Here is a 27,614-nt window from a genome sequence, read left to right on the forward strand (position 1 = left end):
TCAGGTTTGGGAATTTTCTCGGGGGCACCAAGGTGAGAGTGGTCTTTCCACTGCTACTGGCCAGCCCAGCCCAGCTCCTCAGGGGCTTCTCCGCCGTCCCGCACATAGACACAAGGCCGGGAGCCTGGCTCCTCCGCCGGGTTTCCCAGCTTTTCTCGCCGCCAGGCAGCTGGCCTGTTTGGGAGAGCTTAGCTCCGCGGACTGGTTGTGGCAGGTCCTGCTCCTGAAAGCCAGCCAGAGGCAAAATTGGGGCTCTTTCTCACCACCCCAGCCCGCCCCTACCCAGAGACTCTACACAGGCTCCCCTGACCCAGAGAAGAAGGTGCAAAGAGCAGACCCGCAAAAAAAAGAAAAGAATCAATATATTTTATTTGGCAAAAAGTTAAATATCATCTCAACACAACAATTTGGTCAGTAGGCCTTGAGGTAACTATTGCAAAATATACAGTGTAAGTTCAGTCTGATGGAAACCCCAGATTCATCAAGGATACAAATCTACAGTAGCCCAATGGCGGTTTCATAGTGTATAATTTATTATCAATAAAATTAACTCCGTTACAATCAGCATTCATTTCCTCCGATTAAAATTAAGCATAAACCCTAGGTAGTAACCTTCTGCACATATGTATAGCTCCGAATTTCCTCACTGTTCGTCTGGTGCAAAAACAATATTCAAGCTTGTCTGATTATGCATATTTTCTTTAATCATATAGATTATATATACAATAGACAAGACAGGACTATATAGATAATGGAGAGACTAAAATGCCCGCATTTTTAATGTGGAGAAAATGATGAATCTATGCATCCCCGAGAATACTTAAAAAATTTTTTTTTATTTCACTGGGAAATTCTTACAGCTACTTTACAATCATAGGTTAACAGCCTAGTTATACAGAAGACATATTCCACTACAGAGCTATACTCTATGCAACTGTTTTTTTCCCCTCATAAACAACCTGAGTTCAAATTGAATTCTATCTTCCACAATCACAATGGGTGCATCACCCATTACACAGAAGTTTGAATCACAAAACATAATTACCACAATAAAACACAGTGTTCAAGTATCTTGGCAGAGCAATCTGCCGCACAAACAGCAAATTAAATTAACTACACAGACTAAAAACTATACAGCCTACCGTCAACAGTTGTGCATTATAAAAAGGTAGTTTCTTTCCTTTTGTTTTAAGTCAGGAACAGGTAGATTTTTAAAAATATATATACAAGCTAACACACACAGCTATCAGCACTAATGCCCCCCCCTCAACTTTTCTTTTTTCTTATAGAAAATGGAAAGCTTACAATACCTCCTCCATCAAAGCGGCAGGCCTACGAGCCAGCCTGAACAGGGTTTGCCTTGGGGAAGATGTGGCCTGAGGTTTAGAGCCGCTTTGTGCCGGGATGGTGGAGGCTAGGGTGGGGGTGAGAGAAGGGAGAAGGCGGAAGGGGGACGGACAGTTCTTTCTTTTTCTCTCTAGCTCACCCTTTTTTCTAAATAAACCCAAATGGCATCACTCGTCTTTTGCTCGGTCTTTGTTGATTTTCTTCATTTTCATCCTGCGGTTCTGGAACCAGATCTTGACCTGCCTCTCAGTGAGGTTGAGCAGTCGAGCCACCTCGTACCTGCGGTCCCTGGTGAGGTACATGTTGAACAGAAACTCTTTCTCCAGTTCCAGGGTCTGGTGTTTTGTATAGGGGCAGCGCTTTTTCCGAGTGGAGCGCGCATGAAGCCAGTTGGCCGCTGGGTTATCTGCGGGGAAGAGAAACACTGGGTTTAGGAGCAGAAGACGCACATCCTGCTGGGGCAAAGGAGCCTCCTGCATGGGGTCTCTGGCCGAAGTGCAGAACTCTGCTGAACTGGTTAGGAAAGGCAGTCAGGCCTCGGACACAATGGAACCCTGGCAGACAGACGCACAGACAGTCACTTAAAATTGCACGCAGTAAAACTTTGGCTCGCCCTCCCCTCCGAGACCTTCCTTTCTCCTACTCTGTCCTCTTGTCCCCCTTCTCCTTCCTCCCACTCTCCGAACGCTGTATAGAATGAAATTTGGAAACAGGTCTCCTTGCCACGCAGAGGGAAAGCATGCTGCCTTGTGTTCTGTAGCAAGATTAGGATTCCTCTGTCCCGTTCACTGACTTCGTCTTTCTTTCCCAACCTGTCCCTCTACGCCCCCCACTCCTTATTTAACCTTCCTGGAAGGCCTTCGGAGCTGGGGCAAGCCGTCAGGGCGCCCTAAGGCCGCTGATCACGTCTGTGGCTTATTTGAATAATCTGGCATGAGGACCCTTGTGGCCCGGGTCGCCCGCAGCCTCATCTTGGCAGGATTTACGCCGCCACTGGCCGAAGGCAAGAAGTGGAAGGAATCGGCCGTCTCCCCCAGCGTCCCGGCTCCGGCTGCCCTGGCTGCCGCCGCTCACGGACCATCTAGTTGTACAAAAGGCTCTCTGGGCTGCACTGCTTTCGAAGAACGGCCCAAAGTATCTCGGTCCTGGGCCTGGGCAGCCAAGGAGAGGGGCGGCCAGTCTTGGATCGTCCCGAAGTGCCCGCCCCGCCCCCTCTCGCTGCAGCAGCCGCCTCCTCTCCCGTAGCCCTGCGGGCCGCTCTTCACTGCTCTCCAGACTTGGGGCCCTATCTGAGGCGTCCCAAACACCAACTTCTGGCTCCTGGCCCCAACTCGAGAGGCTTCCAGCGAGGACGAAGGCAGGCTCGAGAGAAACCTGGCGGGCCAGCAGATCCGGGAGGCCGGCGTGGAGGCGGCGGCGGATTTGAAGGGAGGAGACACTTACTGGGATCGATGGGGGGCTTGTCTCCGCCGCTCTCATTCTCAGCATTGTTTTCAGAGAAGGCGCCTTCGCTGGGTTGTTTTTCTCTATCAACTGGAGGAGAACCACAAGCATAGTCAGTCAGGGACAAAGTGTGAGTGTCAAGCGTGGGACAGTCACCCCTTCTGGCCGACAGCGGTTCAGGTTTAATGCCATAAGGCCGGCTGGAGGGCAAGCCCGCGAAGGAGAGCGCACCGGGCGTGGGCTCCAGCCAGGAGCGCATGTACCTGCCGTCCGGCGCCGCCGCCGCCACGGGCGCCTGGGGGTGCACGTAGGGGTGGTGGTGATGGTGGTGATACACCGCAGCGGGTACAGCGTTGGCGCCCGCCGCGTGCACTGGGTTCCACGAGGCGCCAAACACCGTCGCCTTGGACTGGAAGCTGCACGGGCTGAAGTCGGGGTGCTCGGCCAGCGTCGCCGCCTGCCGTGGGGGCTGGCCCAGGGTCCCCGGCGCATAGCGGCCAACGCTCAGCTCATCCGTGGCGTCGGCGCCCAGCAGGAACGAGTCCACGTAGTAGTTGCCCAGGGCCCCAGTGGTGGCCATCGCCCTGCCCAGCGCCTGGCCCGCCCGGCCCGACCCACGGAAATTATGAAACTGCAGATTTCATGTAACAACTTGGTGGCACCAGGGGGGGAAGTACAGTCACCTAATAAGTTGCCGGCGCCCGCGCCCCCATTGGCCGTGCGCGTCACGTGCCCGCCCAGCAGAACAATAACGCGTAAATCACTCCGCACGCTATTAATGGCCCGGTGTTTTGCAGTCATAATTTTTATAGCAAAAGCCATATGTTTTTATGTAAAGGGATCGTGCCACTCTACGACGGGGTTTGTTTTAATTGTGGCCAACGACGATTAAAAGATCAAATCTAGCCTTGTCTCTGTACTCTCCCGTCTCCCCCCCCCCCCATACACACACTTCTTAAGCGGACTATTTTATATCACAATTAATCACGCCATCAAGAAGGCGCGGGTCCCGCGTGCGATTGCGGCCAGCGGAGCCCCTCACATAAAATTAGACAATAATTGAAGCCATAAAAAAGCAGCCAAATCGCATTGTCGCTCTACTGTATTTAAATCTATATTTATGATATTTCATAAGGAGTTATTGTTTCAGAAGCCACACAGGCTGGCGGGAAGTCGGGAACGACCAACAGATTCGTTTGCCTCGCCGTGGCTCCCAGCTGTAAAAATTTACGAGGACTTGGAAAGGTTAGACTGTTATGTTTGGTTGGCGAGCTCCCTGTAAATAATCCCTGCGGTCCCCGGGAGAGGCGAGTTTACCCGCGGCCGCCCTCGAAAAGTCCAATTCAACGCAGGATCCGTCCCAAACGGAGCCGCCGCTGGCCCTACCAGGGCACTCCAGGCAGGGACCGGCCGCTCAGGGAGTACCGCGGGTGTAGGTCCCCACAGCTACCCGCCTGGAGCGAGGGGCGCCCGGGCAACCCTTAAATTCGCCTTTGCTGCGAGGACGCCACGGAGGAGCTGGCCAGGAGGGAGCGGCCAGCCGCCCCCAGGGCGAAGGGTTTGAGGGCCTGGTTGGTTGTGCGGCGCGCTCGGTCCCCGGCCCTCGACCCCACGCACACGCGCGCCCAGCCCGCCTTTCTCATCAGCTGGCAATCAGGATTCCCAGGCGCAGGCGGCTGGCGACCCAGCCCTGTGCTCCAGCCTCAGAGGCTCTAACCATGAGCGCTGCAAGCCTGGTTGCGCTCCGTGAATCCCAGCTGGGGAAAAAACTCCAAGTGTCATGAATGGAAGGCAAGTTCGGTTTGGGAAAAGGCAGCCTCGCCTAAGAGACCCCGCAGCTCCGGAACCTGGGAGGTCCGCACCGATGTGGCCTGTCCCGGGGCCGTGTGAGCCTTTCAGGGCTCCTTCCCCCCTTTCCAGCTGCTACTCCGGGCCTCGCCTTGGTTACCTACGGGGCCCGGCGACTCGGCGGAGAGGTACAAGGCCGAAAGAGAGGCAGCCACAGCTCAAGGCCAGGGCTGGAAATTAGAACGGGGAAGGGTAAAAGGGCATCGACTCCAGTCCCATTCCTGGGCCTGGCCACGTTGGGGAAGTTTATTTCTCACCCGTTGGGGGTAAATTAAAAGGTCGCCGCCACTCCGTTAATTGGAAGGAAACTCCCCCTGCCCCCAATTCCTAACAGAAAGCAGCGACTCCTAGAAAAGGGGTAATCAAATTCACGTGTGGATACTGTGCCTGCAACAGTGTGTTTTTCATTAGCCCACTTCCCTGGCGGCGAGGCTGGCGGCCTCGGGCGCTTCCATCTCTCTCTCTCTCTTTTGCCTTCATCCTCACCAGCAGTTCCAGTAATCCCCCCCTCAAACACCCTGACACACTTCCGGCTGGGACTCCCAAATACCAGCGAGGCTGCCAAGCCGCGCGGATACCGACTGGGTGCCCCTTCCTGCACCCGCGCCTGGAAGAGGGAAGTGGCCGACACAATGAACTCCGACATGGCCCCGTCCTGTCCGCCTCATCTCCCTCCGCCTAATATTTTCCCTGCCCCATAAATTCCTCTAGGTCATGCCCACCCCCACCACAGTCCACCGTGTCCTAAATACCCCGCAGTCCGCCAGGCCTCTGAGATTTTCATTTAAAAAATTAACCCTGGAGGAAACCCTGGCTCCCAATTTTAAGTGTCTGCAAATGGGCTGGGCATGTCTGGATGCCTTTTCCACGTTTTATGCCTGAGAAGACACTGATTATTTCAGTATTTTTTAAGTAAAAAAGCTGTTCCTTTAAACAGCCTTAGCCCCAAAATAAGAGACTTACTGAACAATTAGCAAGCGTTGAGTGTTAAGCAGATGTTACTGGTGCCTAGAAAGGGGAGAAAAATCAGAAAACCAAATATTGTCTTCCTTCAGCCCAAAGGTTTGGAGCCAGAATAGTCTGACTTTTTTGTCTGCTTTTATTTTCGAAGTGAAAGAGATTGCATATGCATAAAGAAATAATAAATGAGTATAATTTAAAACGGCCCCTTCTCGACTGAGATTTCTGAAACTGTGATCTCTGAAATAAATCCAATGCCCTGGTCCAGAAAATGGCAGGGAGGAGTTGAAGGGAATGGGGTGTGTGGTCCTTTCAGACAGCAGGTCGGTGGCTGTGCAACGAAAGAGTTCCTGGGCCTCCAGTCCAGGCAGGGAAAGGAAACAGCTTTGTGGGCACGAATCTGTAACTGTGTGTGTTGGGAGTAGGGAGAGATAGTTTGTTTTCTGTTTTCTGTAGGGAAAATGGTCAGACTGGCTCCCATCTGTAGACTACAATTTGGAACGATGACTCAAGTTTATATCAATGGCTCTGGAATTTGGGATTCTTTTTGCCCATTTAAAACATACTGGCTCTTGGAAGGGTCCCCTTCTCCAGCACCCAGCTGCACAAAGGTGCTGTATGGAACATATTTTGTACCTAATGGAAGCCACTAGCAAGCAAGCAGTGAAGCTTTGCCCTAGCCAGTCTCCCTCAATGCGGTCAAACCCCAAGCTGTGACCGGCAGGCCGGGAAGAGCCACCTAAGAGCTTCCCAGCGAATGGCCAGGCTCCAGCGAGGCTGGTTGGGCCTCAGCTCCAGTCCCCAGTGAGGCTGGCGAAGGCCTCCCTGCCCTCGATATGGGCACACAAAGCTGCAGCGAATGTCCCCTAATCAGATTTCCTAGTCAGCCGTTAGCGACAGGCGAAGAAACGCAAGGCTGCCGCCATCCGGTCGTGATCATAACCGAGGCCTTGTCTGCAGAGTAACACACCAGGCCCAAACCCACCGCCCTCGGCAGCCGCCCCACGCGGGCCCTTCCTCGGCAGACTTCCCAACCTCTACTTGAGCCGCAGAGGAAAGTGAGACCCCCTAGGCTCTTCTGAAGCCAGCTCTGGGCCCCTCCCCAAGGATGCTTTGGGAAGGAGATAAGGAGGTGAGATAGAATCTGGCAGAGACGGAAGATGAAAAAAAGACCAACAGAAGAAAAGAAAGCAGGAAGGAGCAAAGGAAAGAAGAAAAAAAGAAAGAGATAAAAGAGGAAGGGAAGACAGGGAAAAGAAGGAAGAAAAGAGAGGCGACTCCTAGCAGCGGCCGAGCTTACAGAGAGAAGGGTAAGTGACAAGGCCAGGATTCCAGCCTGCCCTATCCTTCCTAGTCCAGCCTGAGTCTCCACTGGAAGGAGGTTCTTTCCTGAGCTCACACCCGGGACTGGTGTGTGTGTGTGTGTGTGTGTGTGTGTGTGTGTGTGTGTGTGTGTGTGTGTTCCAGCCTTACAAGAGAATGGCAGGAGGTCGCTGGGCAGGCGCAGGCCTCCAGTGGGAGGCTCAGGATGGAAGCGCGCGCCCCTGACCTTGAATGGCCCAAAGCCCAGAATTCCTACCACGCCCCCGGCGTCCGCGAAGGAGCAGCCAACCTAACCCTACCTGCTGTGACCAGGTGGAGGTGTGTGGTGGAAAGGGAAAGCCGGCCGGCTGGCAAAGCGCTGCGGAGAAAGACACGAGGCTCCTGCGCAGGGAAAGCCGAGGTTGCCACCGCAGGCCTGGCACGACCAGGGCCGTGATGCCCCGCCCGGCCCGACCCCCGCGCGCAGAGGTACCTGGAGACGATTTCAACTGAAGTAATGAAGGCAGTGTCGTGCTGTCGAGAGAAAGGTGGATCCCAACAACAGGAAACTACCTAAATCACCGACCAGTTCTGGTGCTGCCCGCGAAGGGCTGCCTCGCCCGCCGCCGCCGCCGCCTCCGCCGCTGCCGCCGCCGCCGCCGCCGCCGCCGCCAAGGAGAGAACCCTGCCATCGCGCCTGGCCCGGCCCAGCCCAGCCCCTAGGCAACCTGCGCCCGCCAGTGCAACAGAGTGCCCCAGGCGGCCGCAAATGCGTCAAGGAAGGGGAAGCCACAGGCCCCAGTAAGGTATTCCTGGGAGGGAGAGGGAGGAAAAGAGAGGGAGGAAAGGCAGGGAGAGAGGAATAAAGGCGGGGAGCAGGCGAGACGAGAGCAGCTCCGAGAAGCAGTGTGCGCGCTGCTTTCCCAAATCTTGCAGCCCAGCGAGCCGGCGCCAAGCGGCGGTAGCCGTGGAAGGCTCGAAAGCGCCAGGGACGGTACAGATCCCGGCTCCCTGTCTGGCCCCGGCCTCCCGCCTCTCGCTCTCCCCCTCTCCCTCCTAGCTGCCCGCCCGCCGGGGCGCGCGCTCCTGCGCCCCCTCCCCTTAGCCCCCCCCCCCAACTCTGGCAAGCAGGAAACGCGTGGCCCTAAGGAGGGCCGCCAGGTGGGGGAGGCCGTACTGGGGGAGGGGGAGGCCCCCATGCAGTCCAGCCCGGGTCCACCTAACCGCTGCCTCCAGCGGCTAGAGATGCGCTGTGGGCCAGGCCTGCTCCCCGATTCAGATTGAGGGTCATCTGAGACCCAGACACCCGCAAAATAACCGGCCTCTGCAAGCCTCCCTGGGGCTCCCGAAAGAAATCCTGTTTGGCTTCCTCTGTCTATGCAGCTCCCCTCTCAACTGAAATCACTGGTCCAAGACAGCCACAATCCAGATATACTAGCAAGCCATAAAACTGAACAAAAGCCGACAAACCTTACGGCACCAGGGCTATAGGGCCCAGACAAATTACGACCGTCTAGGTAATATTTAAATAGATGCCTAAAGTAATTGCAGGGGCTCGGGTTAGTCCTTCTGTTGTAAAAGTGGTGAACGGGATAAAGTGGAAGGTGAAGATAAGAAGTCAAAAAAGAGGTAAAATTAAAAAGCTTCATTCCACAGCTTTTATTCTATAAGAACATAAACATCGTCTTTTTCCACGCACAGCAGCAATACAATATTAATTTATTCTGATTTAAGATTAGAAGTAAATAGAGCTAGAACTAACATTTATAATAACGATAGAATGCATTTGCTTAAAACAAGATTGGCAATTCTTCATAATAATAGACATTTATACAGATTTGTATTTATAGTTTTTTTCTTTTTCTGCATCTACAGGTTTGACCCTTTTATGCATGTAACTTCACAGTATAAAGGAAATCCAAACAATGTCTCCCTTCTCTAGTTTATTCTGCTTACCCCAGTCCTCCTAGGCTTCTGTGAATTTCAGAAAGCAAAAACAAAACAAAAAAAAAACTTTTTGTTCAAGGCGATTTAAAAAAACAACTTCACAAGATAGGGAGAATTGTGGTGTGCTTGTCACATGTTACCAGTGGTAACAATTTTAATGACAAAAAATCCACTAATTCCAAATGCATAAACAAAACTACATTATTTATCTACAGCCAGAAGGATATGGAAATTTAGAGGTAAATGAAACATTTTAGTCAGGCAATGTAAGACCTTACAGAAACTGGAAGAGAAGTCCCCTTCTCTTGGTAATTCTTTTTTTTCTTTTTAAAGCTGGGATATCTTACAGAGGAAGGAAAAATTAACCTTTTTTACTTTCTTTCTCACTTTTTAAATCAGCCAAAGTCAAGCCCGTTTGCCAACCTGCATGTCCATGCCTGTAAGCCCTTCTCTTGGCCAAGGAAGAAAGGAAGAAAGAAAAAAGAAACCCAGGGGCCTGTATCCCCTGATTAAACACAGCACAGCACTCCAGGCAGACATGCCCGGTGGCGGCTCCTTTGCACCATTGACCTCAGGCCAGACACCTCAGCGCCAACAATGGGACCTCGGCCTTCCGGCTAGGTTTGCCCCAGGCTGGGCAGGAAACCAGCTCGGCCGAAGACAGGGGCCATTTCGAGCAGTGGGACCCCAAGACAGCAAACCCAGCCCAGTCACGACTTGACACTTAGGACAATATCTATCTCTATAGAATTTTAGCACGATATGGCTTTTTCCCCCAGAAAACAACAAATAAACCAGCACCAAGCAAACACAAAGAAACAAAAAGTCAGAACAAACCAGCCCTGCACAGATGTAACGGCCCAGGAGATGGCGAGTGTGGGAGGGAGGAACAGGGCTCCAGCACAGGTGCGAGTTCCTGGGCAGAGGCTGAAGACAGAGGGAGGGGACCAGCGCTCGGGAAGTGAAAAAACCGCGTCGCCTGGAGATTCATCAGGAAAAATTAAAGTTGGCTGTGAGCTCCCGGATCCGGTTTTCTCGATTCATTTTCTTCAGTTTCATCCTGCGGTTCTGAAACCAGATTTTCACTTGTCTGTCCGTGAGGTGGACGCTGCGGCTAATCTCTAGGCGCCGCTCTCGAGTAAGGTACATGTTGAACAGAAACTCCTTCTCCAGCTCCAGTGTCTGGTGCTTCGTGTAGGGGCAGCGCTTCTTCCGACCACTCTTTGCCGTGAGCCAGTTGGCTGCGTTTTCACCTTTGGAATTGCCTGGCATGTAAGAGAATAAAGAGGGGATGATTAAGTCGAGGCCACACGGGCTGCCCGCGGGGGTGAATTGCCTCCGTTTCTCCCATAAGAGAGATGTCCCAAGTCACAGAGAAGAGAGTCGTGACCCCGTTTTTGGCTTGCTGAGAGCAAGCAGTTCCTCCAAAAGTCATGACAAAAATTGAGTGGGCCTTCAATCTACATGACCCTTCCAATTTACATTTCCCCCACTTTTCCAAACACCTGTTTTAGCGCTAAGCCGTAGATGCTTGCAGAAGGAAAGGCCTGGGAGGGCAGGCTGTACATCTTGAACTTAACGCTTTTCTTTGCCTCTTGCCATATGGCAGACAAGCATTTCCTGTAGCCCCCAGGCTAGGAGCGCGGGGTGCTTACTTGGAAGATGGGCCAGGCAGCTTGGCTGTCTCACCCCAGGGCCCTGATTGCCCAAGTCTCGATAAGGGGAGAAAGAAGGGCATCATTGGTCCAATGGGGAAGGCAGGAAAAACCGATTCGGGGGTCAAGGGCCCTCCCTCAAGTTTCTCCAGGAGCCAGGGATAGATAGCTGGGCGATTCCGAGGTCCAGGGGAAGGGAAATGGCTCTTCTCTGGCTCTCAGCTCAGGGCCCCCCGCTTCCAGGCCGGATTTGCCTTTTCTTCTTCCCGCAACGAAGATTCCCGCCCCTCAGCAACTTTGAAAAAAGCATGGGGGATCGTAAACTCGAACTTCGCCGGTTAATGGGCTTATTTATTGGCGCTGGCGGCTGCTTATTTTGGATGCCTTACAAACATCCGCGCTATCTGCGGGCGAGCTACTTTCCCTCCCTCCCCCTCCCCCCGCGTGGGCCGCGCCGCGCAGGCTGGGCAGGGACCAGGGCTCTGGGTGCTCCCGGCCACAGGAAAGAGCGCACAGGAGGGGGCCTGCTCGCTGGTGTCCTCGTCCCTAGTCAGGGGGAGCTGAGGCCAGCGCCGAGGACGTCTTGCTGTGGGGCGCTAAGCCGGACATGAATTTTACTGCGTCCCCACGCCCAAATATTAAAAAGCAAGTTCACAAGGTCAGCCTGCCTGCAGCTTGGGCCAAGGCCGGCCGGCTGCTGCGCGGGCTCCTAGTTTTCTGATCCTTCTCCTCCTTGTGTCTGCCTGTCTGCCCGCCTGACTGCAGCCCTCTGCAGGCCTGCTTACCCAGGGAGTCCTTCTCCGGCGAGGCTTTGCTGCTCTCGGAAGGGGCCGGGGAGAGCTCCTCCGCGGCCGAGGACGACGCGTGCGCCTCCTCGTCGCCCTGCGAGCCCCCGCCGCTGCCGCAAGCCAGCGTGGGGGGCGGCGGCGAATCGAGGGCTCGCTCCTTCCGGGCCGCATCGGCCGAGCCGGAGGCTAGCGCGGGCGGGGGATCGAAACCGCGCCCCGGGGGCTGCGCGGGGAACGGGCCAGCCCCGAGTTGCTGCGCGCCGCTGCCGCCGCTGCCATAGCCCTTGGCCGTGCCGTAGGCCTGAGAAAGGCGGAAGTAGCCAGGCACTGGCACCCCGCTGGAGGTGCCCAGGGCGCAGCCGTCGGGCGGCGGGCCCCGCGAGAAGGGAGCCAGTTCGGCAGCGGTGGCCGAGACTTTGGGGCATTTGTCCGCCGAGTCGTAGAGGCAGTAGGAGCTCTCTTCTTTGATGTTCTGCGCGAAAGAGCACGAGGTGGCCTGCGGCGCGGGCTGGGGTGGTTGCGGCGGGGGCGGCGGCTGCTGCTGGGGCGGCGGCGGCGGCCCGTCAGGCGGCTCCATCCGGCAAGACCGGGGCGCGTCTAGCCACAGGTCTATGGGCGAGGGCCCGTAGCCGTGCGCCCCGGGACCTAGACCCCCGCCAACGCCACCGCTGCCCGGCGACGCTGCCTCATTGCGCTTGCCGCCCAGCGTGGGGAAGAGCCCGCAGCTCTGCAGCCCGTAGGGCAGGTCGGCGGCGGGCGGCAGGTAGACCCCGCCGTGGGCGTAGTAACCGCCACCGCCGCCGCCCCCCGCGCCACCACCACCGCCGCCTGCCTCGCCTCTGCCCGAGCTGATGAGCGAGTCGACCAAAAAAGAGTTCGCGGCGGGGCTCTCCGAGCATGACATTGTTGTGGGATAATTTGGCGAAGGGAGCAGATAGCCCTTTCTGGCTGACATTTCTTGTGCAAAACATGCTGAATACGATTAGCAATCCCCCCGCACCGCGGCGGGCGCCCGCAGCCAATCCCGAGCCAGAGTTTCCGCGCGACCACTCCCAGTTTGGTTTCGTAGGCGCGGGGCCGCTCTCCGAGGGCGCCCTCAGAGCCCGCGATTGATATAAATATGTAATCTGTATTGATGGGCCAGGAGACGCACGCCCGACACCTTGGCCCGAAGGCCGGGAGCTGTGGGGGCTGCCCCAACGTGGCTGGTGGGGGGGCCTGGCCATTGGGCTCGCCCCGCCCCTACCCGGACTGGGTCCCTTAGAAGCGCCCTTGGGCCCCGCGCAGTTAACAAGTGGGGTGTTTATGGTGCGCGCCCAGTCTGCCTTGGGTGCTCACCATCCCTGTCGCAGAAGCTGCCACTAGTCCCCGGTGTACTCTAACCACTGAAGGGGCCGTGTCGGGGACTCACGCGCTTCCCATTCAGCTCTGGAACTGGAGCTGGCCCCTTGTCTGAATTCTGCCTCCCCAAAAGTGGCGAACCTGGCCCTATGGCCGTCAGGATCCTCAGAGTGTCAGGAGCCCAGAGTGAACTGGAAGCTGACTTGCCTCTACTTCCAGTATCCACAGATTTTTCCCCATAATGCAGTGGTTGTTCCCTAGCCCCTAACCCCCAACACTTTTCTCCCCTAGTCCGTTGATCCAGTTAGGATCTTCTCCTCTGGTGTTGTGCTCACCTGGCTTGCCTTCTCTACAACTCCTGTCAGTGGACTTTGGTGGGCTGGCGGGACTGGGGGTGGGAAGCGGCTGCCAGCCTTGATGGAAAGACGGCCCCACTCCCACTCCCAAGGCCAGAGCCAGATCCAAGCATCCCCTCATCACCTAGGGAAGACTCTAAGCCCACAGTCATTTCGGGGAAGTAAAATGCTGGCCTTGGGGTCCTTGGCTGGCCCAAAGTGAGAGACTTGGAGGGGTGTGCCCGGTGTACACCTCCGCTGCTTTATGTTCCTGCTCTCCTGTTAGCTTTGGCACTCATATGCTCCCGGAGGCTACAACAAGAACCAGTGTCACTACACTCCTACCTCTCTGTCCCCTCCCCTCTTCCCCTCCCTCCCATACCCTCAGCTAGGGCAGTCCTTGCTCCTGCAGTGTGTGCATTTTAACGAGGCCTCGGTGAGGAAATCCTTTCCCTGCAAGGCCGGGCTGGGCTCATGGTCCTGTTATAAGAGCATGTGGAGGTCAGGCCCTTTGCTCAGCAGGCGCAGGGGCTCTGTTTTAGCCAACTGGAAATGGCCGGCCTGGGGTGCTAGCCCCCAAGTGTGAGCCTCATGCTAGTCTCAGGAAATGCAACCTTTTCCGGCCAGATCCAGTGGAGCCCGGGAGGTCGCTGCCTTGCCCCTGGCCTGTGGGCTTCAGGTCTCCAGGATACTCTAGGCCTGCCCGCCCCTCCGGCCCCAGTCGGAGCTGGCATTACTGAACGCCGGCATCCCAGGAAATAGACCGCTCAGGCCGCTGCCTTCAGCTGGGAAAGACTCTTGCATCCGGGTCATACGCGGCACTTTGCCTCCTTCCTCCCAGTGTGAATCCAGCCCAAGGTGGAAGAGGAGCCTGAGAGGACCCTGAAAGCGCGGAGAGAGCTGGCTAGGTAGAGCTCCAGCTCTGGCTTCTGAGATTCAAGCAGCTGCGGTCGCTGCGGGCGGTGGCTGCTCCGAGCTCCGGGCCCAGAAGGCCGCTCCACTGCTAGCGCGGCGCTCCAGCCACTTCAACCTCGGCGCCCCACGGTGACCCGGCCTTGAGGACTGAGCATCAGGGTGCGGAGGAGGAGGATGGAAAGAAAAAGAGAGAGATAGAAGGAGAGACGGACAGAGGGAGAGAAAAGAGAGAGAAACAGGAGGGGAGAGAGAATAAGAAAGCCAGTTCTCTCCAGCTTGACAGGGTCTTGAAGCTGCAGCAGCGGCTTTAGAGGGATCAAGACAGGGTCTGTGCCAAGAGATCATTAACTCTCCTTCGCTCTTCGCATGCTCCTGCGCCCAAGGCCAAGGCAAATTCTCTACCCTCTAGGCCCACGAGACGGACGAACCTGAGTGCAGAAAAGCTTCAGAGCACCGCAGCCAGTGGCCCTATCTTTAGCTTCCCGGATCTACCTGGTCCTTACTCTGCTCACCAGAAGGGTGGAACTGGCTGGGACTGTTGCCCTTAGCAATGCCACCTGGAAATGCCACAGAGCTGGGGGCTGCCTAGGAAGGAAGCTTTGCTTTTCAGCACTGCCCATGCCTCTCAGAAAAGCTGTGTCATTTGGCAAGTGGGTCCCAAGACCTTCGAGGTTTCCTCATGGATAATGAGCCGTAGCAGGTCAGTGGGCCAGGACCTGGGCCTAGAGTCATGCCTCTCCAGGCTAAATGCAGAAAGCAACTTCCCAGGCCGACATCTGGGAAGGTCCAGTATATATTTGAGATAGTGGAGGCTATACAAATAAAGTAAAAGACAATGATCTTAACCTATCTTTCCTAACCTTTTAGGGAGTCAGGACCCTTCTGGAAAATCCAAGTAAGTTTTGACTCATTCTGTGAAAAATGCATATCTGTATATTCCCACAATTTGATCCATCATTTCGAAGGAGTTCACACACCCCTCAGTCTTTTCCTTGGGTCTTCCAGAGTCCCCCAGTGTCCTGGGACTTGGGGGCCCTGCCAATTTGGCTGGCAAAACAAGCTGGGTGCCCTGCAGCAGACAGCTCAGGTCAGGGCCCTGTAGGGCAGCCAAATGGGCTTCTAGGCTGGATAGAATCCAGGGACCTGCGCGTGCCAACCAAGGTTACAAAAGTCAGTTTGTATTGCATCTGCTACAAAAGGCTGCCCCAGCCGAAGAGTAGAGGAGCTGGAAGGCCTGCTATGGGCCTCGCAAGCCGTGGCATTGGCACTTGGGTCTTCAGTGACCTTTCTGTGGGGAGCCAGATGTGTTTCTTTAGCATGACTTTTTCCCCCTTGTAATAAACCAAATGGGATGTTGGGCTTGAGCTCCTTCTGGCTTTTAAAAAGAGTGTGTAAGCTCATGTATGGCAGCCCCTCTCTGGCCCAGGACTGCCTTCCAACTCCCACCAGGGCTTGCTGAGCGGGAAACGCAGCGAGACACTGCCGGTGAGCTGGCCGGCTGCAGGCGGGCCGGCTGCTGCTGGTTCAAATGAGAGGATACTAACGCAGCAGAAGCTCAAGTTAAACGCCTCCTTGGCCTCTCAGTTGGTCTCCTAGCCCCCAGCATCCCTGACCGACCTCCAAGGCTCCCATGCTCTCTAGACTTTAACACTGGAGTGTTAGGTTTCTCAATAAAATATTCCATTTATTGAGCGCCTCGGCTTTCCTGAGATTCCCCACCCCAAGAGATGAAGAAAGCGATTCAGTTGTAGTGTGGGTCGGCTTCCAAGCACTTTTCCTCCCTCGTGCTCATTTGCCTTCTTTCTTTTTTGCCATTCTTCCCAGCTACTAAATTTCTCCCTCTCCCTCAGGGTAACTTTGACCTAAATCTTCAGTGTCTGCTTGCCTCAACCAGGCCTTATGCAGCGGTTACACAGTCACCTCCAGAGCCCATGTTTTATTTAGGAGGAAATATTGCCCATTTCTACCTGGGTAATAACCCGCCAGCCCTATGGGGCCAAAGTAAACACCAGGCCCATGGATTAAGGCCTTCGGCAAGGATTAGGCTGCAGTTCACTAGGTACTCCTTCTGAGTAGGCCCTTGTAAGCAGTGAGAAATAAACTATTATGAAAAACAAGTTCCTAATGAAAAGATACCAGGTCCTGAGATCGAAACTGCTAGTAAGCAATTTGTATCTGGAGGGCACTCTCAATGCTTTCAAGGCTCTGAATTATCCAGCGGTGGAGTTGGGCTGCAGTCCCACAGAGGAAAAATAAAGGCTGCTTTTACATATCTGGCTTTAGCAAAAAAAGAAAAAAAATCAGAGCTTCTCATATCCACGCATTTATGCATAGTTAGAAAATTTTTCCACAAGCAATGATGTTCTTTTCCCATTCATCTTTAAGAATGTCAACATTTTCAGGGATATTTGATGTGTCTGTTTTGAATCTATCAGGTGCAATCTATTACTAAACAACATACTTTTAAAGTTTTCTAAATCCAACCATTAAGATGGCCCTTCCCCTGTTAGGGAAGTGTTGGGGCCTTTTCACACACCCTTTGAATTGCAATATTCTTAGATTTGTTCATAATAAACAGCCTCTGGCCTTAGAACTGGAGGTGGCTCTGGCATTGTAGGGAGGGCTCCCGCTGCAGAGAGCAGCTCACTGGGTGAGCGCTCATTTCTTGCCTTGTTGCTTTGCTCCGGCATAGTTTGGGAGCCAGCCTTCAACAAAGACTAGTAACTATGATAGGCAAAATTTACGCAACAAACAGGCAGTGCCTACTTTCTCTGGGATTCACCCCACTCACCACGCACTGTATATTTGGGAAAAGAAAAAGATGTGGGAAACTAATGGAAAAATAGTAGAAAAAATTAAATATAGGAGAAAGAGGGAATTTGAATCGATCCTCCAAAATGTAATGGAATTTTTTCATTTAAAATGTGTTTGATGACAACCCCGATGGAGTGATTGCTCCGTCAAAATTTATCCTCGGTTCCAGCTTTTTAAAAAAGTATTAGTATTTACCAATACATTTTTGCATATTTGCAAAATATCTTCTACAAAAGATCTAATTTTCATACGTAAGAAGTTGCTGCGAAATTGCAGCTGGGTTTATAACAGCGTACTCCAAGTATGCAACACAGAGACTTGTCTGGCACTCTCAAAAATCACGTGCGACTTCTCCGAATTGGCCTTTTTCGGAACAAAGGTTTTCTCCAAGCTGCCGGGCAGACATAGAGATGCACCTAGTAGGAAACCAGTGACCTCCAGGACTTCTGCCCCTGGGAATAAGCTCGCCTTAGCGGCCGCAGACTTCTACCACCCCATTGTTTAGAATGGAAACTTTGTTTTCCTCAACCCGCGATCACCTTTTTTTTTGCCCTCCCACAACCCCCTATCGCAGCACAGCTGGAACACTTTCGCCTAGATGCCTCTCATCCCTAGCCCATTCTATTCTGTATATTTCTACAAAATCGAAAGATTCGCCTCGGGTGAAATGCTGGCGCAAGGAGCTAAAATCCTCAACTTTTCTACTTAGGCCTCCCCCTGCTTTCCAACCTTCGGGAGCAATGGGGTGGGGGCTCCCTACCGCGTCACCTCACAAACCCAGCCACGTTCCCGAGAGCCCTGCTTAGACATCGGCCACCTCCCCACTCCCGCCCCACCAGACTGAAATTGCTAAACTTGTGGCCTCTTACCTTGACACATTTCCGAAATCACTGCCAAGGGGCAGCTGGCTTCTCCGCGCGGCGACGCTCGCGAGGCCTAGCGAATGCGCGTTGCTTTAAATTACCATACCAATCACTTCTTGAGGGTGAGTCCCCTTTTTCTGTTATGAAGGGGAGCGGGACAAGTGAAATAATGTACCGTGTTGCTCTTAGTATCAGAAGCGAACAAAGGCCAAGAATCATGCTGGTGTTCCCGGCTCCCCGGCGGCTTTGACATTGATCGAAAGTGCGCCATCTCGTGGCGGCTGCGCGCCTAGGTTGGGCCGGAGTTCCAGCCCCGAGCCGAGAGACGGAAACCAGCTCCGGGCAGAGAGAGAAGGAGAGAGGAGAGGATGTGCCCAGCCCGCTGCTATTGAGATCTCATTTTTACATCTAAGAAATCGCTGCAAAACCCCAGCCGGGTTTATAGCGGCGCATTCCAAATATGCAAATTGGCCGGCCCCGGACGGGTTTACGACCACATTGTCACAGCCATCGGAGGATGGGCTTTTATAGGGCTCAGAAATCAAACCCGCGCCCGCCCGCCGCCCGCCCGCGAGCAGTCCTCCTGGCTAGACTCTCTCTAGCAACTTGAGAGACTTTGGTTAATCTTTAACCATCCCAAAGGAAGTCTTTCCCTAAACCCAGGCTTCCCAGCCCGCCCCCTCCCTGCCCCCCAGGAGGGCCCTTGTTCATGTCTGCGTGTCTGCCTATCAACCTAGACATTCATCTCTGGATCTGTCCCACTACCCTTTCAGCTCGATTTCCCCAGTCGCGCCAGTTAGACAAACACACAAACAAATAAACAGAGTGGGGTCTGGGGCCTCTCTCCAAATGCGACCCTATCTGCTGCTCTGGCCCTGCCTGGGTGGCTGAAGAGAGGGTGGGGTGGGCAACAAAGGGCTCTGTTCTTTCAGCCCTTCTCCTCAAGGTTATGGGTGATGTCCAATTTTAAGGCAGAAGTTCAAAGGCAGCAAACAAAGAGGAAATCGGCATCCTTTTTTTTTCCCCCAAAGGGAAAAAGCAGCCTCAGCTGGGAGCTGGGGAGAAAGCACCCTTAGAGGCTCCTGGGAGTCTGCTCTGCCTTGGAACCCAGACCGGGCTCCCTCTTGCTGAAGCCTCCACGGGCCCCTGGACGGTCCCACTGCAGGCCTACCTGTCCTGAGGTGAGCGAGGGCAGCCTGGGGTCTGACCTGTTGGCCACCTCAGGCCCCAAGGCCCTCTCCAGGGCTGAGGTCAGTCTGAGGGGATAAAGTCCTATATTCCAGGCCCTGAGATACCACCCAGGTCCCCACTTCCCACAAGGACATAGCCAACCACCTTGGTTTCCTAAGCCTGGCTTCTGTTGTAGCCAATTCCTGACTCAGTCACCTTCTCACCCCCTCAGGGGCCTGATAACTTGCTCCTCAACTAGGTAAGGCATTTTTTGGGGGGGTGGGGGGAGGGGGGCAGACATTTGGTAGTAAAAGGCGATCAGGGAGAGGAATGTCACACCAGGATACTCAAATTTCCACCGTCTTTATTTTCCTTGTGCCCAGTTGCCTGTATACATGCTGCGACACACACGGTGGGTAAGAACCAGAATTGAGGACAGGCCAACACTCCCAGTACAAATGGAGCCAACAGACATTTCTTAACACAGGGAGGCAAAGGAGATTCAACGGGAGGGTGCCTGGCTTTCCCAGATGAGATCCCCAGGCCGGCCAGGCCGACTGCCTCTGAGCATTTCCCTAACTCTTTCCAAATGTTGCAAGAGATTAAAAAGACCATTCTCAATACCTTTTCCACCCCCTCCAACACCCTAAAGGAAATCAACTAATGGCAAAAGAAAAAAAGAAAGAAAGAAAAGAAAATTGGTTATGGTTCCTTTATTTACAAGTTTTTTGAACACCATCCCTGTATGAAGCATACATTCAAATATTCTTAGCAGTGAGCGAGTTTAACCACGGAACACTGTAAACAGATAGGGCCTTTAAATATTTTCATCATCTCTTTTCCCCTCTACATTGCATCTTTTAAAATTCGCTTTGGTTCCTTCAGGGAAATATATATATATATATAATATAATATTTATCTTTTAAAATAATTCCACCTCACTCTCAGGCTCTTGGGAGGTCACCAGAAGCTTCCAAGCTCAGTTCAAGAGCCATTGAGGGCTGAGTGTGGTGCTGGAACCCGGTGTTTTGGGGGACTCAAGGCCCTCATAGCCAAAGCTGGGGACCTGCTGGCCAGGCCCACTGTTCTGCAGCCAGACACTGAGCAAATCCAAGTTTCATTACGTGTGGTGGAGAGTTTGCCAAACTGCCACACTCCACAGCCATTTCCTGCAGAGATCTCAGGGGCCAGTGGCCTGGCTGCAGCCTCTTGGCTTTTCCACATCTCCCACCTCAGGGAACAGTCCACTCTGTGTCGAGGCTTTGGGCCTGAGTGGCAGGCTGGAACCAAGACCCTCATTTGGTAGAAAGAAAAGCCAGGTGGGCTGTAGGAGGCAGTGGCTAGGAACTCAGGGCTGGATCAATGTGGTGGGTGGCTAGAGGAGTGGAAAGACACTGATGCCACCTGGAATCATAGATTTCTTTTCCCACAAGGATTTGCAGCCCTCTTCCACCTCAAAGCTACCTCCAAGTTCAGCCGCTGTTCACATTGGCTTTGGAAAGCAGCCTCATTCTGGGCACCTAGTAATTCTACCCCTTCCTCCTGCCCCTGTCCCCAAGCTGAACTGGGCTTGGAGAGCACACAGCTTTTTTACTCAGGGGTCCTGGGGGTGGGTAGGCTCCCAGTAGAGGGAGGGTGTGGTGGGGTTAGTCTCCAGGGGGTCTGGCAGGGGCCCAATCCCCAGTGGAGACCACACCCAGCCCGCAGCTCTGCAGGCTCCAAGAGTGAACCACCAGGGGTCCCAAACCTGTCATTCTAGCTGACGCACAGCTCTCAGAATCCAATGATTATTAGGAATCTTAACCACTGAGATCTTAATCAAGGGAGTCCCAGACCACCTCCTGTGGGGCTATCTCCATGCATCCCTCTCTTGCACACCTCTTTTCAAAAGTCACCATGTGGCTTGACCTTGTCAAGGGCAAAATCTGCATATTATCTCATGTGTATGAAGCCCCCCACCCAATTCCAGCCGCTGGAGTCTTAGAGGAGTGGATTTGCTGAGTAGTACTGTAAACGGTCTCTGTTAATTTTTTTTTCCTTCATTCTCCTGTTCTGAAACCAGATTTTGACTTGACGATCAGTGAGGTTGAGCATGCGGGACAGTTGCAGGCGCTTCTCTTTGTTAATGTAGACGCTGAAGAAGAACTCCCGTTCCAGCTCTCGGATCTGGTACTTGGTATAGGGGCAGCGCTTTTTGCGGGTGCGTTGGCCACCTGTGGAGGGAGAAAAGGCATGGAGTGAGCCAGGTGTGGGGGCTGCAATCCACCCCAGAGCCCATAGCTGAGGAGAAGGGCTGCCATGGGGACTGGTGGTCCAGCCCAAGCCCCGTCAAAGTCTGCCCAGGCCCCTGCCTTTAACGCTCCGACTGCATGCTTGGAACGGCCGCAGTTGGAGGCTCAGCCACAGATAAAAGCCAGCTCCCTAAATAGGCCCCCGGGGAAGCTGCTCCCGCTGCCCCCAGAACAGAAAGGAGAGCTTCGCACAGCAACAGGCGAGTTTGCGCTGCCTAAGCCTCTTTGAAAGCAGCCAAGTGGGGGTTGCCGGCTGCCTCTCGCAGGCCAGACTAAACAAACAGCCGCCTGCGGACATTTCACCTTCCAGCACCTGGGCTGCCCCTTCCCAAGGCAGTAAAGGCGGCTCCAGCCCCAGTCTTTCCCGGCTGCGGCCAAGATTGGGCAGTCCTTAATATCTGGGGCGGCTGCCGGGTCTTTGTCAGCCTGAGTCCTGGCCACCAGCTTCTGCCTCCCCGGCCAGCCTTCCGGCTCCGCCGAGGTGGGGAGGTGGCGGCGGAAGCCCCCTACCCTAGGCCTTCGCTGAGCACCACGGCCACACGGCCATCCTGCACACGGCAGAGCAGCGGCGCTATCTTAGGTAGGGTGAAGGGAAAGGGGGCTTCCCGAAGCTGCGGGCAGGCTCTACTTGCTCCCCCTTTAAAAAAAAAAAAAAAAAAAAGACCCACAAGACAAAAAAAAATCGCTTTTGACAGATTGAATAACAATTGTGAATAACATGCAGTTGGGCAGAAGGAGGCACGTAATTGCCACCACGCCAGAGGAAAATGGCTTCCTTTGGACAAAAAGGCCAACTTTGGGTTAATTTGTTCTTTTAATATATTGCTAGAGCTAAGCGGGCTACTTTATCTGTTAAACGCGCTCCTAGCGCCGTCGTTAAACAGCGACGCCTTTGAATCCCGGCCGGGACTGGAGTCCCGGCGCAACACATGGCTTTTATAAAAATCTCCGGATTACCTCGCTATCAAAGGCTCCCGAAGCCCTTGCAGGGGGAATTTACAGGCGCCCACCTCCGGCTCCCCAGCCTGGAGCTGGCCCCGAGCGGGGTCGAGCTGCTGGGCTTGGGAGCTGAGAAGGGAAAAAAGGGAAAAGGGGAGTTGTTTTTTTTTGCAGGCATGCCTTGGCCAGTGGGTATTTCACGGCCAATTTCAGCACTCGCCACGTGATCCCGCCTTTTATAACAAAGTTTTGTTGGGGGAAACCTAAAGGCCCTTCATAAACCTTATATGCTTATAAAACAGCATATAAAAATTTAACAGCGGTGCTGCGCTAGATTTCCAACTCCCCTTTCATAAAGCGCAGGGCGCTGCCTTTATACGTACTGGAGCCGCCGGCCTTGTCCTCATTGTGGCCGGAAGACGACTCGGGGCTGCTGCTGCTCTCGGGGCGCCGCCGCCGCTCTTTCTCCTCTGCTGCCGCCGCCGTCTCCCGGCAGCCGCCGCCGCCGCCGCTGTCCGAACTTGAAGTTGCCGGCGCGCCCGTTGCAGCCGCCGCCGCCGCTGCGGAGGTCGCCGTGGCCGCCGGGGGCCCCTTCTCGGCGCTCTTGTCCCCGGGGTAGTCGGAGGAGGCGAGGTTTTCCGGGGTGCCGTAGGCTGTCTCGAAAAACTGGTCGAAAGCCTGTGGCAGGACGCCGTTCCTGCCCACGGTGCTATAGAAATTGGACGAGACTGCGGGGGTGGGGTGGTGGTAGACGTTGGCCGAGCTCTTGGCCAGCACGTCGCCAGGCACGCCGGCCGCGCTGGGCGCCTGCAGGCAGTCTCTGTGCACGAGTTCCTCCGCGGAGTAGCAGTGGGCCAGATTGCCGCGGGGGTGCCATTTAGTGGCGGGCTCAATGGCGTACTCTCTGAAGGTCACTTCGCGCACGGGTTGGACCTGGGGCAGGTTGGAGGAGTAGGAGTATGTCATTGGGCGCGAAGACGGGGTCTGGGGCAGAAAAGAAGGGAGGCTGGAGAAATCTGGACCCGAGACGTAGTAAGTACAACTTGGCAAATACATGTTAGAGGAGCAGGGACCACGCTCATCAAAATCCATTATTGGGCTACCTTGGGCTCTCCGCAGTAGCCGAGCTTAACATGATTCTCCACTGCAGCTGCCTCTTTGAAGCGGATCCGTGAAGTAGAAATTTGGAGACGTAAGCTGACGTGGAAATCTATCCCCATCCTTAGCAGGGAGGTGCTGGTCATGTGACCCGATGTTGAAATTGACAAGCTGCGAGCTAGTCCGGGCCTTTTCCCCCCCCTTTCCTTTTTTTTTTCCTCCCCTCCCCTCCCTCCCGGCTTCCTTTCTTTGTAGCCACCTCAGGGGAAGCAACAGATCGTCACTCGGTGTTCTCACCGAAAGCACGTAATCGCCGGTGTAACTCATGTTGGCTGGGGGGCCTCCCGGCGCGCGCGGAGAGGCTGGGGTGCGCCCCCATGCAGCATGCTTGTGCTCAATTGCAGGGTCCTCGTTCTCGAGTGTGCAGAGGGCGGTGAGAGCTCAACTCTCGTCCCCACCTCCCACCCGCAGCTCCCCGGGTGGGTGAGGGATGCCCTGGACTGGGGATAGCCAGGTGGGAGTCCGTCGCTGTGTGGCCTGTGGTCTCGGAGTCTCGCATTTGCACCCCCTTCTTCGCAGTCCCCCTCCCATAGACTTGCTCTGGGAAGCGCCTCTGCCTCCGACCCTAGCCGGAACCCCTTCGGGGCCAGAGTTTGAAGCCGTGGATGTGCCTGCCTGGTGGCTTGTCCGATTTGCACGGTGACTTGATTACACTCTCTCATTCATGGTCACTTCCGAAGCGCTTTAGTGCCTTCCGTCCCTAAACCGCCAACAGCCAGAACGGCTTCTCCCCGCGGTTTGTCACTGATCCGCAGGGCCCGGAAGGGCCTTCGTCTTACCCGGGATCCACCTCTCCCCTCATCTTCCCTGCCTGCCTCTTCATCCCACCTTCTGTCCTTGGAGAAACCCCCTCCTCCTCGCTGCCTGCCGGGCTTCGGAGTGACTCGGCAGAGACAGAGGCACAGGGGCTGCCCTGCTGCTCACCGGTCCACCCATCTGCCTGGTCTTCTGGAGCTGAGGACTCGGGAAACCATGCAATTGAGGCAAGCCTTGGGCTGCTTTAGAGGCGCTGACATCCGAGGAGACTTCTCCTGGGTATGCTGCATCTTCGTGGGGGGCCCATCAGGCTGCTTACAGAGCTCCAGGGATGTGGGGAGAATGGGGGTGGAAAGGACGGGCTGAGGGCCAAGGAGAGGTGGCTGAGAAAGGGGTAACCCGCCTACTCTCCTACTCTCCTTCCTTGCAATGTGTGAGAGTGAAAGCAAGGGATGTGCAGGGCAAAAACTCAGAGAGCTCTGTGCCTTTCCTACTGCTCATTCCACAGAAGGAATACAATACCAGAGAAAGGAGAGGTGCTTCCCGAACTCCCTGCACCTGGGGAAACAGGGATGTCTTTAAAAAGCTAGGTTTGTGCTAAGGATAGAGAGAGGCCATAGCAATACTCTGAGTCTAGCTTTCTTGAGAAGAGGAAAAAAAAATAAATTAAGAAGGCAAAATATGCTCCCCATCCTGCAGGATTGAAAGAGCAATGTTTGGAGGAAGCGAAAGAAAGGAAAGGACACAGAGCACAGAGCAGCCAGGCAGAGCCAGGAGCTGAGAAGGGCCCAGACCTGAGGCCTCCCAACAACTCTCTTCTTGGAAGGATCTGGGATGTTGCTGAAGGAAAATAAAAAAATATGTAAAAAGATAACCTTTTTTTTTCCCTCTCCAGGAAATAGCCAAAGTTATTTACATATCTTGGGGAGATTTAGAGTATAAACTCTAAGATCTTTGGTATTTAAGTGTCAACATCGATTTATTTATTTATTGCTGAGCTGACTGTAACTGACTCAATAACAAATCTAATCATGTATTGCACTGGAAAAGAAATATTCTTATTATGTATTTTCTCCAAATAATGGCCTACCATTGCATTTGAATACCTGCTGTAAATATCAATAATATGAAGTAATTACTCTGTAGTTGAGTAAACTAATTTATTAGCATTAATGTTTATGTCGCTCTCCACCTCCCCCCCCCACCACCTTTACAAGGATTTCTTATCACAAATCAAGCTACTTGGACACATTGGTTTAATGAACTCTTTATTCAAGATTTGCTACAAGAATTTTCATGTCCTTTGAATCCCTGAGAACTGAACTTGAAATTATTTGTGCATCTTCAGCTTGACATATTTGTCCACTGTGGCTTGTCCAGAGGGCAGCAGTACGGTGAGTGAGAAGGTCCAGTGGGAAGGAAGGTTATTGGAGAAGAGTAGCCTCAGACCTCCTAAAGCTGGGAAGCACATTTACAGAATTGCCCTGCAGCGAAAAAACTTCTATTTCCAGCAGTGACCAACAAGGCAAAATGTTTGTTTCTCCACAGCATCTCTTTTTTAGAGACAGAATATAAAAGACAGAAGGAGAGGTTTCAAACAGCGGTATTCGAGCTGTTCCCTGGCTTGATTTTGGCTATCCCGAGCTCTCTCTCTGCAGCCCACCCAGTCCACGCCACCCCTACCTTCGAACAAAAGGAATGCATGAAGGGTTTCAGTGACTTTGCCATAACAAAGGCGCCACCATTGCGGGGCTCGCCCCGCCCCTGGGTGAAGGCAAACAAATTCTTGCACTTGTATTAGGGCTTTTAAGACCATAATTGAACCCGGGGGCGTCTAGGAAAACCGAAAACAGTTCTAGACAGACCTGCGGTTTTATAGCAGTTTTGGCAGTCAACTTCAGCTTGTGCCTGAGCAGACGGGGCTGTGGTGGCCCGCCAGCGGGGGATGCCAGGCCACCTCCCCCAGCGGCACGCAGCCCCTCTCTTAATTAGATCGGTTTTCCCCTGGTGTCCGGGAGAGCGGTCCCGGCAGAAAGGTCTGTATGGGGGTGTGCGCTGTTCCGCATAACCACTGCCTCTCATGTCCTCCTCGAGGGCCAAACCGAGAGGGTGCTGGCAGGGCTGGATCCCACGGGTGTCCGCAGGAGACAAAGGCGAATTCCGGAGAAAAGGCTGGGGCTGAGAAAGGCGCTCCGGGAGCGGCTGGCAGGGCAATTCGGCAGGCTGCACCGAAGCCAGGTGCCCGGAGGGACTTGCCGCCCGGAAGGGGGTGTGTGGGGGCGCTGCCGTGAAGATGGATGAGGGAAAAGGTTTTTGATATCAGCAGAAGGGAAAACGCCTGGAGTGGCCGAACACTTTTAGTTGCCCAGCAGGAATAGGAGACGGGTACTCAGCTCCCCAAGGCTGCGCAATATCCCAGCTTTGCCCGCTCCTGCCCTCGTGTTCGGAATATGCTGGCGGTGTGAATGTGAAGGTTTCTCCAGGCAGGCGGCTGGGGTGAGGGGTGGGCGCAGCTCTGAGGATCAGACCAAATCTAGGGGAAAAAGGGGAGGCAGACCTTCGGGTCCTTGGTTTTGACTTTGCTCTGAGCCTATGATTGACTCTTCCGCTTTGCAGGAGGTCCAACAGCCGAGCTTAGCCCACCGGGCTCTGGGAAAGACCCGACTGAGGCTAAAGCCGCCCCGGAAGGCCAAGTCCGAGTTCCATTTCTTGAAGAGGCCGGCGCGCGTAAGGCTGTGACATTGGCCCTGGCGACTGGCTTCCCAGGAGCTGTTCTTTCTCAGGAGCTCCACAGCGCGGGCCATCTCCAGAAAACTGTCTTCAGAGTGTATTTCCTTTTATCGTCAACCCAGAGCCCCACCGCGGCTAATGCAAGAGGCCAAAAAATGTTTGGAGGAAGAAAAACAAAGGCAGGAAGTGGCGGCGGCCTGACGGTGCGTGTGTGTCTGCAGAGAAGGGAGGGAGCCGGCTCAGTCTCTTCTTGTTTTTCCAAACTTCAAGGTCCAGGCAGCCCTCTGCAGGGCCGGGCCCCATTGCTCCCCGCGCGGCATTGGAGGTGGCCACCCGGAGAGGAGAAGGCCAACGCCTGCGCCAGGCTTGTCAGGCGGAAACGGCTAACAAGGAGATTTGGTCAGCAAAACAGACCGAGCCTTTCCGAGGCTTCGTCTGACTTGGCCCGAAAGGTTGGGGAGGGGGGGCTTGCGCAGAGCCTCAGGGACCCTCCTCTCTGGGGACTACCATCCCTCAGCCTTACGCTTCTTTCCACAGCCTTTGCAGGCGGAATATCGGAATAAAGTGGGTCCAGGCGCCTCTGCGGCCTCCGCTTCTTCTTGCAGCCTGAGTGGTCCGGGAGGCAGCGGGAGGGCGCCGGCGGGCAGTGCCCAGGCGGGGTCGCCTCGAGGCCGTCGGTGTGCACCGGGCAATGCGAGGCCTTGTTACCGAGGTTGTTGTGCTGGGGGCGTTTCCAGCACAGTCATTCAAGGGACGCGAGCTGCAAGGATCGTCACTTGACAGGCAGCTTAACACCCTCTCACTCCAAGGGAGGATACAGCTGGGTGGCCGGGAGCACCTCCACACTCCAGGCTTCCCAGCTCCAACTGGCAAAGCTGCTGGGCCACCCTCTTCTCTCCTTGGGGCTGGCTTGGGAGGCAGCAGCTGCTCCTTGTCCCAGAAATCTGAGAATTCGAAGTCCCCAGTACTTGCACATGCAGCCCTTTAAATGCCCAGCATTTGTCCACAGTCT

At 54.4% G+C, this 27,614-nt stretch overlaps 4 protein-coding genes across 4 annotated transcripts; 1 reads left to right on the plus strand and 3 right to left on the minus strand.

Annotated features, from left to right (window-relative positions):
* Positions 1 to 349: 349 nt before the first annotated feature.
* On the minus strand, positions 350 to 6,957 carry HOXA9 (homeobox A9). The gene is made up of 2 exons (XM_003807902.6): positions 2,791 to 6,957; positions 350 to 1,753 (listed from the first exon to the last, which is right to left on the minus strand). The coding sequence occupies exons 1-2, from the start codon at positions 3,368 to 3,370 to the stop codon at positions 1,515 to 1,517; spliced, it is 819 nt and encodes a 272-aa protein (XP_003807950.1). The 5' UTR covers positions 3,371 to 6,957; the 3' UTR covers positions 350 to 1,514.
* Positions 6,958 to 8,544: 1,587 nt separating this feature from the next.
* Positions 8,545 to 16,576, minus strand: HOXA10 (homeobox A10). The gene is made up of 2 exons (XM_003807901.8): positions 11,288 to 16,576; positions 8,545 to 10,112 (listed from the first exon to the last, which is right to left on the minus strand). Exons 1-2 carry the CDS (start codon positions 12,243 to 12,245, stop codon positions 9,838 to 9,840), a joined length of 1,233 nt encoding a protein of 410 aa, XP_003807949.3. The 5' UTR covers positions 12,246 to 16,576; the 3' UTR covers positions 8,545 to 9,837.
* A 2,850-nt stretch (positions 16,577 to 19,426) lies between these two features.
* On the minus strand, positions 19,427 to 26,765 carry HOXA11 (homeobox A11). The gene is made up of 2 exons (XM_008960020.7): positions 22,342 to 26,765; positions 19,427 to 20,941 (listed from the first exon to the last, which is right to left on the minus strand). The coding sequence occupies exons 1-2, from the start codon at positions 23,048 to 23,050 to the stop codon at positions 20,709 to 20,711; spliced, it is 942 nt and encodes a 313-aa protein (XP_008958268.2). The 5' UTR covers positions 23,051 to 26,765; the 3' UTR covers positions 19,427 to 20,708.
* LOC130541694 (uncharacterized) lies at positions 22,364 to 27,181 on the plus strand. Its single transcript, XM_063605660.1, has 4 exons — positions 22,364 to 22,990; positions 23,461 to 24,151; positions 24,572 to 26,110; positions 26,489 to 27,181. The coding sequence occupies exons 3-4, from the start codon at positions 25,915 to 25,917 to the stop codon at positions 27,163 to 27,165; spliced, it is 873 nt and encodes a 290-aa protein (XP_063461730.1). The 5' UTR covers positions 22,364 to 22,990; positions 23,461 to 24,151; positions 24,572 to 25,914; the 3' UTR covers positions 27,166 to 27,181.
* Positions 27,182 to 27,614: the final 433 nt, after the last annotated feature.

The sequence above is a fragment of the Pan paniscus genome, chromosome 6, assembly GCF_029289425.2.
Source record: "Pan paniscus chromosome 6, NHGRI_mPanPan1-v2.0_pri, whole genome shotgun sequence".
Taxonomy (NCBI): domain Eukaryota; kingdom Metazoa; phylum Chordata; class Mammalia; order Primates; family Hominidae; genus Pan; species Pan paniscus.

Excerpts from the sequence above, each read along its gene's own strand:
- HOXA9 (XM_003807902.6), bottom strand. The coding sequence starts at position 3,370 with ATGGCCACCACTGGGGCCCTGGGCAACTACTACGTGGACTCGTTCCTG. Across the intron at positions 1,754-2,790 it reads CAAGCCCCCCATCGATCCCA|ATAACCCAGCGGCCAACTGG; the intron begins GTAAGTGTCTCC and ends TCTTCCCCGCAG.
- HOXA10 (XM_003807901.8), bottom strand. The coding sequence starts at position 12,245 with ATGTCAGCCAGAAAGGGCTATCTGCTCCCTTCGCCAAATTATCCCACA. Across the intron at positions 10,113-11,287 it reads GCCGGAGAAGGACTCCCTGG|GCAATTCCAAAGGTGAAAAC; the intron begins GTAAGCAGGCCT and ends CTTACATGCCAG.
- HOXA11 (XM_008960020.7), bottom strand. The coding sequence starts at position 23,050 with ATGGATTTTGATGAGCGTGGTCCCTGCTCCTCTAACATGTATTTGCCA. Across the intron at positions 20,942-22,341 it reads GGACAAGGCCGGCGGCTCCA|GTGGCCAACGCACCCGCAAA; the intron begins GTACGTATAAAG and ends CTCCCTCCACAG.
- LOC130541694 (XM_063605660.1), top strand. The coding sequence starts at position 25,915 with ATGGGGGTGTGCGCTGTTCCGCATAACCACTGCCTCTCATGTCCTCCT. Across the intron at positions 26,111-26,488 it reads GCAGGCTGCACCGAAGCCAG|GAGGTCCAACAGCCGAGCTT; the intron begins GTGCCCGGAGGG and ends TCCGCTTTGCAG.